General features: G+C 42.1%; 1 protein-coding gene across 2 annotated transcripts in view; it reads left to right on the top strand.

Moving 5' to 3' along the window:
• Positions 1-13,456, top strand: part of LOC132405319 (slit homolog 3 protein-like) — a 630,603-nt gene that overhangs the window by 595,866 nt on the left and 21,281 nt on the right. For both annotated transcript variants that reach the window (XM_059990026.1, XM_059990027.1), the window contains 4 exons: positions 690-783; positions 7,294-7,431; positions 9,123-9,363; positions 10,469-10,599. In XM_059990026.1, coding sequence (XP_059846009.1) covers positions 690-783; positions 7,294-7,431; positions 9,123-9,363; positions 10,469-10,599 — 604 coding nt within the window. The remainder of the gene's footprint in view (positions 1-689; positions 784-7,293; positions 7,432-9,122; positions 9,364-10,468; positions 10,600-13,456) is intronic.

Genomic DNA, 13,456 nt, shown 5'->3' with positions numbered 1-13,456 from the left:
GTTGGATTTTAGCAGGGAAGATTGTTATATTTGAGTAATATTTTAAATATATTGTTGAATTAAGCATTCTTTGTTGTTTACACGATATATTGCGGGTTATGTGTAAGAGTACGTGAACTGCTTACGTCATGGTGCTACCATGTGACACCTGCAAACCTCGATGAAAGTAAACAGCGAAGTTACACTCACAGTCTTGGCTCCCTTGTTTTCCTTTCAATTAGTTTTTATGTTGTGGAGTTACAAAATATCACAGACATGTGCAGGGCAAGATCTCTATGGTGGTGGCGGGTGCTCTGAATGGACTACAAGTGGTATTAGTGGAGGCAGGTCTACAGAGACATTTAAAAGGCTTTTGGGTCAACACACAAACATGCAAGGAATGAGGAATATGGATATTGTGTAGGTGGAAGGGATTAGTTTAGTTAGGCATTTAATTACTAGTCTAGTTCTGTCACCAAGTGAGATTATGTCATATTTCTGTTCTGTTGCAAATTCATTATCATATTCCTGAGCTGTTACGTACCTCACTAATCTTTCTGTGGCAAAGTTCATTTAGAAACTCACATGCTCAGGAAGTGGAGTGGATGATGGTGAAGCCAGAGAAATAATCCGCAAAATGGGACATATTTCTTCTTCCCCAGAAGCTTGTGATTTATTTTTCTCTGACTTATGGTGTTCTTCATCCACAGGTGAGCTTTGTGACGAGGTCGTAGATTATTGTATTCCAAAGTATAACCCCTGCCAGCATGGCTCCAAATGTATCTCAAGGGACAGGAAGTATAGGTGAGTACTGTGCACTCTTCAATTAATTAACTATTCTGGATCATATTGATCAACCATGCATTTTTTAAAGAAAACAAAGTCCTGTATTACTTTATGTCACAAAAAAGAGAAAATCTGCAGATGCTGGAAATCCAAGCAACACACACAAAATGCTGGAGAAACTCAGCTGGCCAGGCAGCATCTATGGAAAAAAGTACAGTTGACCTTTTGGCCCAAAATATGGCACCTCTGTTAGGGCTGTGTTGAAGTATCAATTTGGACAGTCCCTCCATGTACTGATTGAGGAGAACCTATCCTTAAGCCTCTGACTATGCTGTACTGTGTCTACTCTGTTAGATTTACATAAACATAGTGTATGTAGTAAATTAGATCAGAGTCCCTCAGAATCACCTTCACTGTGATTTGTCATTGATATTTTTTGGGGAAGTATACCTCTTCTATACTGCACAACACCACAGCAGAGATCAGGACCATTAATGTGATCATGTTCAGACATATAAACATTGAGCATGTGATTTAATGGATGATAAACAATTGGGCCTCTTGAGACTCCCTGGCCAAATTTGATTTCACCCCTCGTGTTTCTAAATTTTCCCAACTCCTAATTTTTTCCTCATCATTCCTTCATAAAAAAAAGTTTTTTCCATGGCACCTTTACTCAAATAAGATAGTTCAAGATGCCTCTCAAAATCTTGCAGAACAAGATATGGTAGTTTCTGACTCAAAGCCAGAGATAACAAGTCACTTTCAAATCTCTTACTATCTTTCCTTTCGGTTAGTCCTGATGAAGGGTCTCGGCCTGAAACGTCGACAGCGCGTCTCCCTATAGACGCTGCCTGGCCTGCTGAGTTCCACCAGCATTTTGTGTGTGTGTTGCTTGAATTTCCAGCATCTGCAGATTTCCTCGTGAATGACAAGAGAGGAAAGGTTTAGAGAGAGAATTCTAGAGATAAAGGCCTTGAAGGCACGATCACTGATGCAATAGAGTCATAGAGCTATGCAGCATTGAAGCATGCCCTTCAGCCTATCTATTCCGTGCTGACCCATGCCCACATTTGACCCATATCTTTCTAAGCCTTTTCCATTCATGTTCCTGTCAAAGTGACTTTCAAATGTTGCCCTCCAGGACAAAAGTTGCCCCTCACCTTCCCTTTAAGTCTCTCCCTGTCACCCTAAATCTATGTCCCCTCATTCTTGATTTACAACCCTGAGAAAAAGATTGTGTGCATTCACTCGGTGTATCTATCCAGGCCCCTTGTGATTGTATAAACTCAGCCAATGGAGTTGCAGTCTGTTCCGTTTGTTTCCATAACTCTGCATCGAGTCACAGCAACATCCGCATAGATGCACTCTTTCCAGCTTAATGGCATCTTTCCCTTAGCAGGGCAACCAAAACTGAACACAATATTCCAAGCATCAGCAATATCTTGTACAACTGCAACAAGATATCCCAACTGCTATACTCAGCCCACTTTTGCCTAAATGTTTAAAAATGTTTCTCTTTACAAAAGTGTTACCTGATCAGCTGAGCATTTCTGGCATTTTGTTCTTCTTTCAGATATCTAGCATCCATCCTATTGAGCTTTTATATAGCATTTTGTGGTCACCATAAGACCATAAGACAAAGGAGCAGAAGTCGGCCATTCAGCCCATCGAGTCTGCTCCGCCATTTCATCATGAGCTGATCCAATCTCCCCTTTAGTCCCATTCCCCCGCCTTCTCACCATAACCTTTAATGCCCTGGCTACTCAGATACCTATCAATCTCTGCCTTAAATACACCCAATGACTTGGCCTCCACTGCCGCCTGTGGCAACAAGTTCCATAGATTCACCACCCTCTGGCTAAAAATTTTTTTCGCATCTCTGTTCTGAATGGGCGCCCTGCAATCCTCAAGTCATGTCCTCTCGTACTAGATTCCCCCACCATGGGAAACAACTTTGCCACATCCACTCTGTCCATGCCTTTTGACATTCAAAATGTTTCTGTGAGGTCCCCCCTCACTCTTCTAAACTCCAAGGAGTACAGTCCAAGAGCAGTCAAACGTTCCTCTCATGTTAACCCTCTCATTCCCGGAATCATTCTAGTGAATCTTCTCTGAACCCTCTCCAACGTCAGCACATCCTTTCTTAAATAAGGAGCCCAAATCTGCACACAGTATTCCAAGTGAGGTCTTACCAGTGCCTTATAAAGCCTCAACATCACACCCCTGCTCCTATACTCTGTTCCTCTAGAAATGAATGCCAACATTGCATTCGCCTTCTTCACCACCGACTCAACCTGGAGATTAACCTGCACGAGGACTCCCAAGTCCCATTGCATCTCAGAACTTTGAATTCTCTCCCCATTTAAATAATAGTCTGCCCTTTTATTTCTTCTACCAAAGTGCATGACCGTACACTTTCCAACATTGTAATTCATTTGCCACTTCTTTGCCCATTCCCCCAATCTATCCAAGTCTCTCTGCAGACTCTCTGTTTCCTCAGCACTACCAGCCCCTCCACCTATCTTTGTATCATCAGCAAACTTAGCTAAAAAGCCATCTATTCCATAATCCACATCGTTGATATACAACGTAAAAAGAAGCGGCCCCAACACGGACCCCTGTGGAACACCACTGGTAACCGGCAGCCAACCAGAATGGGATCCCTTTATTCCCACTCTCTGTTTCCTGCCAATCAACCAACGCTCTAGCCACGTATGTAACTTTCCCACAATTCCATGGGCTCTTATCTTGTTTAGCAGTCTCATGTGTGGCACCTTGTCAAAGGCCTTCTGAAAATCCAAATACACAACCTTCTAACCATCTTAGAAGGTTGTCGGGCTGGAAGAGATTAGGTATAGAATTTCAAGTCTCAAGTTTAGTTCATTTATCATATATGAAAGGGACCTCCGTTGGTCAGGGTTGACCATGGATGTAGTGTCCTAGCTGTCACAAGCCTGAGCAGTACAACATGGAGAACAAGCTGTTGCCCATGTAGCAAGCTCTCCCTCTCCACGCAACTAATGAATCCAAGGGAACGGCAGGGACTGATGTAGTTTGACATCAGCAGCATCACAGGACTTGCCAGTCAGCGTTGAACTCAATGTAGGACTGCCTTGGGGAATCCAACTTCAGATTTTTGCATCAGGGTTCACTCCCGGAGTCTTCCCTGTGAGTGATATAGAAGAGGTATGACATCTGAGTTTTCCTTCTAGTTGAGCTGACAAACACCATCTGCCCAAAGCAACTGGTTTTAAAGCATCGGTAACACACTAATACGCCATCTCCTGTCAGAGGAAATGGTTCGGCTGGGCTGGACTGAGCTAGACTAGAGGTTATTTGAGATGCACACCATTGGGAGCATTAAATAAGTAGTAAGAGCTTGTCTCCATTACCACCCCCAGCTATGACAACCTTAAGGAACCAAAGTGTACATCAAAATACAGTGAAATGTATCATTTATGTTAACATAGGATTGTGCTTTGCATAGGGAAGGGAAGGGGCATAAAAATGTGGAAACAATGACAAGAATTTTAAAAGCAATACATGTTTAATTGTGAGTCAGAGCAGGTCAGCAACATTGGTTGATGAGTGAGTAGAGTGGAGAGAGAACATAGGCATGAGAGTTTTGTCTGACTTTTAGCTTGGAGCAGTAAGTGGGTTGGTATAATCACATCTCGAGGTAATATTAGCATGGGTGATAGTATCAGGAGCAGATCGGATGCAGCAAGGGCAGCAATGAGGGGAGTTACAGTGCTGGAAAGAGTGGATATTTTTGATGACAACAGCACATAGTCACAAACTTATCCTGGAATCACCATGCAAGCAAAGTTTCAGCCTTGGGCAGATGTCATGGAGAGAGGAAAAAATATTTGCAGGGAAAAACAAATGCAAGAGTAGAACATTTCTGCTCATCCAATGCTAGGTGCTGAACAGCTGAATAATAATTTAGAGATCAGAGTGAAGTGAAAAGGAGGGCTGAACATCAGAAACTGTGATGTTCAGTGGGCAGCCTGGAGGTGTAGTGGTTAGCACAATGCTTCACAGTACCAGTGACCCGGGTTCAATTACTACTGCTGCCTGTAAGGAGTTTGTATGTTCTCCCCGTGGTCATGTGGGTTTCCTCCCTCAGTCCAGTGACGTACCGGTTTGTGGGTTAACTTGTCGTCGTAAGTTGTCCCGTGATCAGGCTGGGATTAAATTGGGGTTTGCTGGGGTTTGCTCACGGGGTCAGAAGGGCCTATTCTGTGCTGTACTTCAATAAAACAAAAAGAAAGAAAATAGGAGAGGGGCAAAGATAGTTTATTGTACTTACAAACCTGATGCAGGAAGGCATGGAGAGGATGATGTAGCTAACAGTTACACTGTGGAAGTTTGAGTGGTGCCTCATGGAAAGAGTTTGCCATGGTCACTATCAGCTAGATGCAATTTGCAATTTTAGTCAGAACTATGGAAGGCTATGTTTAAGATTAAAAAGATTTGATAATGAAATTCGAGAAACAAGGGCATGGATTTGGAAGTCAGCTGCACTTCAAGGGGTTGAAAGGATAAGGAGATTGAAGATGAGGCTTTAATTTAGAAGAGGAGAGAAGTCCATGATTGTTTTCAAGGAATGAGATGGTGCCGGCAGTTAGGAAGGAAAGGGGGAAGTGCCTCAGAAAAGAGAATTATTAACAACAGCAAACAACAGTAGAGACAGGAAGGGAGCCGGGTGCTCCGCAGTTCAGTGGTGTGAAATAGATGGAGAGCAAAATAAATAAAAGAGCAAGAAAGACAGAAGATAAGAAGGAATGTTAAGAGATCAATGTCAGGATAGGGGGAGCTTTGGAAGAAATAAGAAATAGAGGCAGCAGTAGGAAACTACTGCATGTAATCCACTAATATCATGGCTGATCTTCCATACCATTTTAGTGAAACTTACAATTAATATCTCGATGTCTATCTCACTGTGTCCATATCTGAAGACTCACTGTCTTCTGAATGAAGAAAATCCTCCTCATTCCCACCCTAATAGCCTACCTCTTATGTGTAGTGGCCCCTGATTTTAGACACACAAGTCATCATGCCTATATCTACCTTTTAAGCCCCGCTTTCCAATCAGGTCAACTCTCATTCTTCTAAACTCGAGAGCAAATATTATTCTATTAAATTTCTCTTTAATAATAAACTTGCCATCCCAAGTATCAGTTGGGGATTCCCCCGGTTCCATACATTTCCTTCCTTAGATATGGAGACAAGACCTGGGAATGTGACCTACATGGAGCAACAAATCTTTCCTCTTCTAGGCAAGACCTCTTACAACAAAGGCTGATTATTGCTTGCTTTCCTAATAGCTTGATGTCCCATCACGTTCATCAGTATAGACTTGTGTATAACGATATCAAGGGTCCTCTGAACATCTATATCTTTCACCATTTAAAACACGCTTGGCCTTTTCATTATTTCTACCAAAAAGGATAACCTCTCATTTTGTCCACATCATATTTCATCAGTTCCATCATTCCCAGTTAGTCAGCCAGTCAATATCTCTCGAGTCTCCCTGCTTTCTCCTCACAGTCCACACTGCCACCTAGCTTTGTATCAGCACTAGACGGGATTTATCACTCTAATGCTCCCATCTGTATCATTGATACAAATGATGAGCTTATGGAGTCATGCTAGATTGAGACCTTTTATTTAGCTGCCTCCCAAGCTGCTTATGTTTCTTCCTGGAATAATCGGACAAGGTAAAAATTGTAACCATACTATTCAAAAGAGGATGTAGAAACAAATCAGAACTATATTGAACTAGTTTGTCATCAGCAGTAGAGTAAATACTCAACTCTATTATTTAAAATGTGATAACAGTGCACTGAGAATATAATAGACTTGGACTGAGTCATCATAATGCCAAGGCTGTGGAACCATAGCATGGAAACAGACTCTTTGGACATCGAGTCAGCACATATCCTTTTCCATTAATTCTCCATTAAGCCCACGTTCCCATCAATTCCTTCCGGATCCTACAACTCACTACAATTGGAGGCAATTTACGATGGGCAATCAACCTCCTATCCCAAGGTGTGGAGAGGATGTGGAGCACTCCCGGAGGGCTGCCATCACACAAAGAACATGCAGACTCCATATCGGCATCAGCGGAGGGCAGGATTAAACTCCTGTTGCTGCAGTTGGCAGCTGCTCTACTAGTTCTATCACAATAAATCTACGACAGGAAATTTGTACTTGACCTACCAGAGCTTCTTGCAGTTGCAGCAAATACATTGATACAATGTATTTGGACTTTTAAAAAACCTTCAACAAAATGCCACAAGAAGAAAAAATCCCCGAACAAAATTAGAGTCGAAAGGGAATGAGGGTGATGTTCTACATTGTCCGTTCCAAAGCTATGTGTACTCCCTCACATTGTTTTTAGGATCAAGATGTGACTAATAGTCGATTATGAGGAGCTAACTATTTTGGACATTGTGGCATGTTTTGTAAATTTCCTTAGCGTATGGTTAATTCTTTGACCTCTATTATTTCAAACAGGTGTGAGTGTTTGCCTGGTTACACTGGCCAGAATTGCCAAACTAATTACGATGACTGTGTGGACAACAGGTGTCGGCATGGTGCACAGTGTGTTGATGCCATTAATGGCTATACCTGTGTCTGTCCTACCGGCTTCAGGTAAGCAAAGGATATTTCTGCAAGGGAATCAATGGAAGAAGGAGAAGTTGGACTAAATTATATCACTTACTTAAATTAGTTCATTTTCCCATTGCTCCCATTGTCATGTGGTTGCTGAACTCAGTTGCAGTAAAAAATACTTAATTCACTGCTGTTTCCAAAACACATGCAGAATGTAAAGGAGTGGCTAAATGGTGCTTTGGTTCATTTTATTATATTCCTTTGTCAAAGTGCGCATAAGTATATTTCTTTCAAAAACATGCTGCCCCTGACAGGCCAGGGAGCATCTCCAAAGTGCGTTCTTTGTTGAAACATGACCTTCACTCTTCAGCATTGACAATGGTGTGTGTGTGTGTGTGTCTGAGAGACATCAAGACCAAGTCCGATGATAGCAAAGGCGGTGTTAGTATAGTAGTCCACCTTGTCAGATCAACATAAATTTGGGATTGAATGTGGGAATCTTCTGGTCTCTCTATGAGTCATGTTATGCTGGGCTAGGTTATCGCTATTCATTTGAGGGTTTCTCTTGAAATATTTTCATTTTGTGCATCTCCTGTAGAAGCTTGCAACATTTCCAGATTTCAGATGGCTGTCATTTTGCTAGTCCCAGAACCAGCCCTGCCCAACACCACCACTACATTTGCAGCATCCATAAAAACTGCCAAAGTCCAATCAGATGTTAATGTCCTTTTCCTGGCACCTGCCCAGAAATTTGTAGACTATCTGGAGCAGGATTTGATTATCAGTGTCAAATCCATGTTGCAGAGTTGAGCACCTGGTGTCGTCACTGGCCTTTAACCAATGTGGTCCGGTGTTCAGAGAGTGAGCAGGCAAGCGCTTGTGTTTCCAACTAAGGGCATCAGAAGGGCAAACAAACTGTTACATACAGTAAACATGAGAAAGTCTGCAGATGCTGGAAATCCAAAGCAACACACACAAAATGCTGGAGGAATGCAGCAGGTCAGGCAGCATCTAGGGAGAAGAGTAAAGAGTTGCTATTTTGGGCTGAGACCCTTCATCAGGACTGAAATGGAAGGAGAAATATGCCAGAATAAAAAAGATGGGGGAAGGAGATTTAGGCTAGCTAGAATGTGACAGGTGAAGCCAGGTGGGTGGGAAAAGTAAAGGGCTGGAGAGGAAGGAATCTGATAGGAGAGGAGAGTGGACCATAGGAGAAAGGGGCACTAGGAGGAAGTGACAGGGAGTTGAGAAAAGGTAAGAGGCCAGAGTAGGGGATAGAAAAATGATGGGGAACATTTTTTTTACCATAAGGAGAAATCAATATTCATGCCATCAGGTTGGAGGCTACCCAAATGGAAGGCAAGGTGTTGCTCCTCCACCCTGATGGTAGCCTCATCTTGGCACAAGAGGAGACCATGAATCAACATATCAGACAGGAATGGGAATGGGAATTAAGATGTTCATCCATCGGGAAGTTCCGCTCTTTGCAGATGGAGCCAAGGTGCCTGACGAAACAGTCCCCCACTTTACGATTGGTCTCACCGATGTAGAGTTAGCTACTCCTTCTGATATTAATTGCCAGAAGAATCAGCTATATTTGCTTGTCACCTGCTGTAACCTATAATGTTGGCAATTTTGTTGCTGTTTTCCAGCAAACACTAAACTCGTGCTGTTATTTCTCCATTGCTGACACACTCGATGAGGCTTTGTGCTCTGGTTTGTTCTTCCAGTGGACTATTCTGTGAAATCCAGCTTCCGATGGTTCTGCCCCACGCCAGCCCCTGTGACAACTACGACTGCCAGAATGGTGCTCATTGCATCGAGGTACAGAATGAGCCCGTCTGCCGGTGCCTGGCCGGCTTCGCGGGCCAGAGGTGCGAGAAGCTGGTCACCGTCAACTTTGTTGGGAAAGACTCTTACGTGGTGCTGTCAGCCTCCGAAGTCCGCCCTCAGGCAAATATCTCACTTCAGGTAGGGATTTCAATAGTGTGGCTTCAACGTCGGGATGTTGGGGCTCGTGAGGGCATGGTCAGTGATTCAGCTCACTACGAGCAGACGGTATACAGATTCCATTCAATTTGTTGGCTGCTTTTTCTCATTCTTCTTCCACCGAGGGTCACTTGTGAGATCCCCATGAATAAGCACTCTCTGTGTAATTTCATAAGCCATGAAATAAGGCAGAACATCTGAGGGCTCTTTTTCTTACATTCTTGGATAATTTCCAGAGTCAGTAGAGTCCTCTTCTCTTCAAAACACAATCAATCTCATCAGCAAGAGAACAGTGTAAGTTTGCAGCATTAATCAGCAGCATTGCAACCTAACGCTGGTGATTAGTAACTGAAATACCAGCAAACAAAACAGAGCACGAACGGGGGCTAGCAACTCATTTGTCAATCCAAACCTTATCATCCCTCAAGCTCATTAAGATGTGATAGTACACCTACAAAATCCTGAGCTAGCTCAAGAACCAGTCTTGACTATACATGGTTCTTTAGCATCTACAGAATCTTGGAAGATCTTCTCTGAGTGCTGGCAGAGAGCAACTCTTCATCAACCAATTAACCAAAACTCCTCATGCACAGACCTAGGCTAGACAGACCTCAGGATGGATGTGGTGTGAACTATCCTCTATGGTGTTTTATTGGACAGTTAAATTACAATCTAAGTGGAATATTGAATAAAACTCCTTTTGCTCAAGCCCACTTGGAGCATGAGAGGACATCACCAAAAAGCAAGGCTGCTGTCAATCGTTTTGCTCAGGGATATTGAGATTGGTGTAAAATTCATACAGGTGATGAAGAATGCACCGCTGGGCCAAGGAGACTGTTGCCGTGCCGTGAGGCTCTGTGAATGTGTGAGGTTAGTGAGCAGATGACCAGTAAAATGGGAAGCTGTCAAGAGAAACTGATCAGAGATGTAAGTGAAAGTAAATTTCAGAAAATCCCGATAAACCTGGTCTAACATACAGCCCAGGAACAGGCCCTTTGGTACAGAATATCAGGGGCTAAAGGACTCATACCTGTGTTCCACTGTTCCATGTTCTGTGATCTAATATATCCTCTCTCTATGTGGCTAGGTTGCAACTGACAAGGACAATGGTCTATTACTCTACAAAGGTGACAATGATCCCTTGGCTCTAGAACTTTATCAGGGGCATGTACGACTCATATATGATGCATCAAGTTATCCACCTACCACTGTGTACAGGTGAGTTTTCCCTCACTCAGTATTTGCTTGTACATTTCAAATTGCCATCTACACTGTGGCAGAGAAGGGATGAATTACTCATGAGTTCCCAATGGGGTTGTATGTCCTGAAACAAGAAGCAATACAGTGCTTTACACTTGACGAGGGTGAAGATATCCATTATTTTTGCTAGTGAGTGAGAAGCAGAGGGTACCAATGAGTGCCAGTATGGGGCCTCATGGCAATAATGATGGCCAGCTGCCCCAGTATATCTGTAGCTTGGACTCTCCACACAGTTCAGTGGAGATGCAATTGTAGCTGAGAACAAGACATGGCATTTTATGACACCGAAATTTCTCTGCTCTCTACAATTCATCTTCATGTAAAAATTCAGCAAGTTACAATGAATCCACGATCTTCCGTTGGAGTAATCTGTGCATCAAATAAGGCAACGCACAGAGGAGTTGGAACACCCAGCTGTGAGTACTGAATATCTGGGTGGTATATTCCACATTTCAGCTCATTAATATCAATTACATCATTTCTGCTTACTATGCAGGAGCTGGCTCGAAGGTGATGTGGACATCTGCCCTCATCAATTGATTAATAAATGTCACAAAGACAGCCATTCACTGCTTGATCAAATGGCTTTTATAGATTGTCCACATCTGCAGGCTCAGAGAAGGGCAAACAGCTCATGATCTCTAATTATATTGATAAAGGAACAGGTCATCATTGACAACAGTGTTTCATTACCATAAGATTAATGGATTCATATGTGTGCTGAAACCTTGCTGCTGATATTAATTCCATTGGTTAATGCATTACCCTTTTATTAAATGCCACACCATTATCTTATTAGCACAGTGAGAGAGATGATGCAGGATTTAAATATCTGAGTCCAATTAAATCAAGGCTAGAAGAAAAGCCATCAAATACCAGATTTCCCTGAGCTGGGATATATAGATATCTTAAACAGCAGCTCCTTTTGGAAGGTTTGAGAAAACTTTTCATTAAATTAGGATACCCAGTGTCACGTCAAAGGGCTATTTTCAATTTAAGTAAATTTTTACATAATTCTTAGAAAGCAACACATGCAAGGGAACATTGAATAATTGTTTACTGGTATATACAGAGTTTGGCAGTCTTATGTATCATTCCCTAACACTAACTGACCTTGCCATAGCCTTGACTTTTGTTCAAGTCACCATTCTCTCCCATCTGCTATGAAGGTGCAACCAGTGTGTACGCTCTCCACCTTGCATCTGCAGAAGTCTGTCAAAGTTTTAGGTAACATGCCGAATCATCACAAACTTTTAAGAATGTAGAGGTGTTGCCATACCTTCTTTGAGATGGCACCTACAAGCTGGAGCTAGGACAGATCCTCTGAAAGAATCAAAGTTATTGACCTCTTCACCTCATGGACTTCCAGTGTCAAGGGACAGTGACAGTGCCAAGTCACTTTGACCCGAGTATGATCCTAGTGAATTGCAAATATCCCCTAAAAGTAAACTCAACTTTGGCAAGTGCTGCGAGATAAACAGAGGGGACTGAGGGGTCTTCTATGAAAACGTGCCTTTTGTTTGTTGCCTTCCCTAAGTTCATTTATGCAGTAGATCTTAGCAAAGGATTATTCAGTTCCATAATAACCCCCAGCCCAAAATACCTAGTTTTTATTCATTTGCAAAACATGTTTGTGACAAGATCAGTGCTTAATATTAATATAGAAGGGTAGTACTAGATTTGTGTTTGATGATGGGAAGTTGTTTTCAGTGGGGTCCCATGGGTTTCTGCACAAAGTTTCTGACTCATAGCGCCATATATTAAGGATCTATATTCTAACATAAGAACTGTAAGTAACAACTTTGCAATTGATACTAAGGTTGAGCATGTGGTTGATAGTTATAAAGAAAAGCAGCTATAGAAACATGACAGATAGAAAATACCCTGAAGATGAATAAGGCTTTCCACTTGGAGAGGAAAAGCAAGGCATGACAATTCATGAAAAATGGGAAGATGCAATGAAGAGTGGAACGGATTTGGAATTCATGTCCAAAGATACATGAAGACTGTAAGACAGGTACATAGAATTGTAAAGAAACCATGTGGGATATTTGCCTCTCAGCTGAAGAACAGAATATAAGAGCAATGAACACAAATCAGAACAGGTTAAATTTTCAGATGGACCATAACTCAAATATTACATTAGGCTGTGGTCACTACATTACAAGAAAGACAGGAGCAAAGATTTGCAAGAATCAAAATGATAGGACTTCAGTTATGAGAAGAGAATTGCGAGACTAAGGTACTCGGAAATGAAGGAAACCACAAGGAGACTTGTGAGAACCCTCGACTAGTTAAGTAACAGGTATCTATTTCACTTAAATGAGGGCTAACTAACCATATAAATCTATCGCAAAATTACTTATAGTTTTCACACCTTCTTCACACCCACATTCCAGACGCCCGAAATGAATGTTAATCTCCACTGACTCTCGGTTGCTTTCATGCATATGCAGACATCTGAGGTCTAATTGTTCTGAAATGTATTTTAAATTCAATCTGCAATCCACATTCAAATCTAAAGACTGGTTGCTAGTGGAATTAATATTTGCTATATACCCCAACTACAGAGTACACTTAACACTGGGAAGTGAGATTCATCTATTCATTTTTTTGACTGAGATAGACATGGTGGATTAAATTGGCATTTAAAGTTCACAGTTCCTTGAGTTTTTGGCCCTCCCTAATAATCTTTGAACCAAATGGCTTACCAGGTCTTTTCTGAGGGAAACCAACCACAATGATGTGGTTGAAGTCACATGTACATCAGATGAAATAATTATTGTAGATTTGCAGAAGGACTTTGACCAAAACC

Source organism: Hypanus sabinus, chromosome 15, assembly GCF_030144855.1.
Source record: "Hypanus sabinus isolate sHypSab1 chromosome 15, sHypSab1.hap1, whole genome shotgun sequence".
Classification (NCBI taxonomy): Eukaryota; Metazoa; Chordata; class Chondrichthyes; order Myliobatiformes; family Dasyatidae; genus Hypanus; species Hypanus sabinus.
This window is presented reverse-complemented; position numbering and strand designations above follow the sequence as displayed.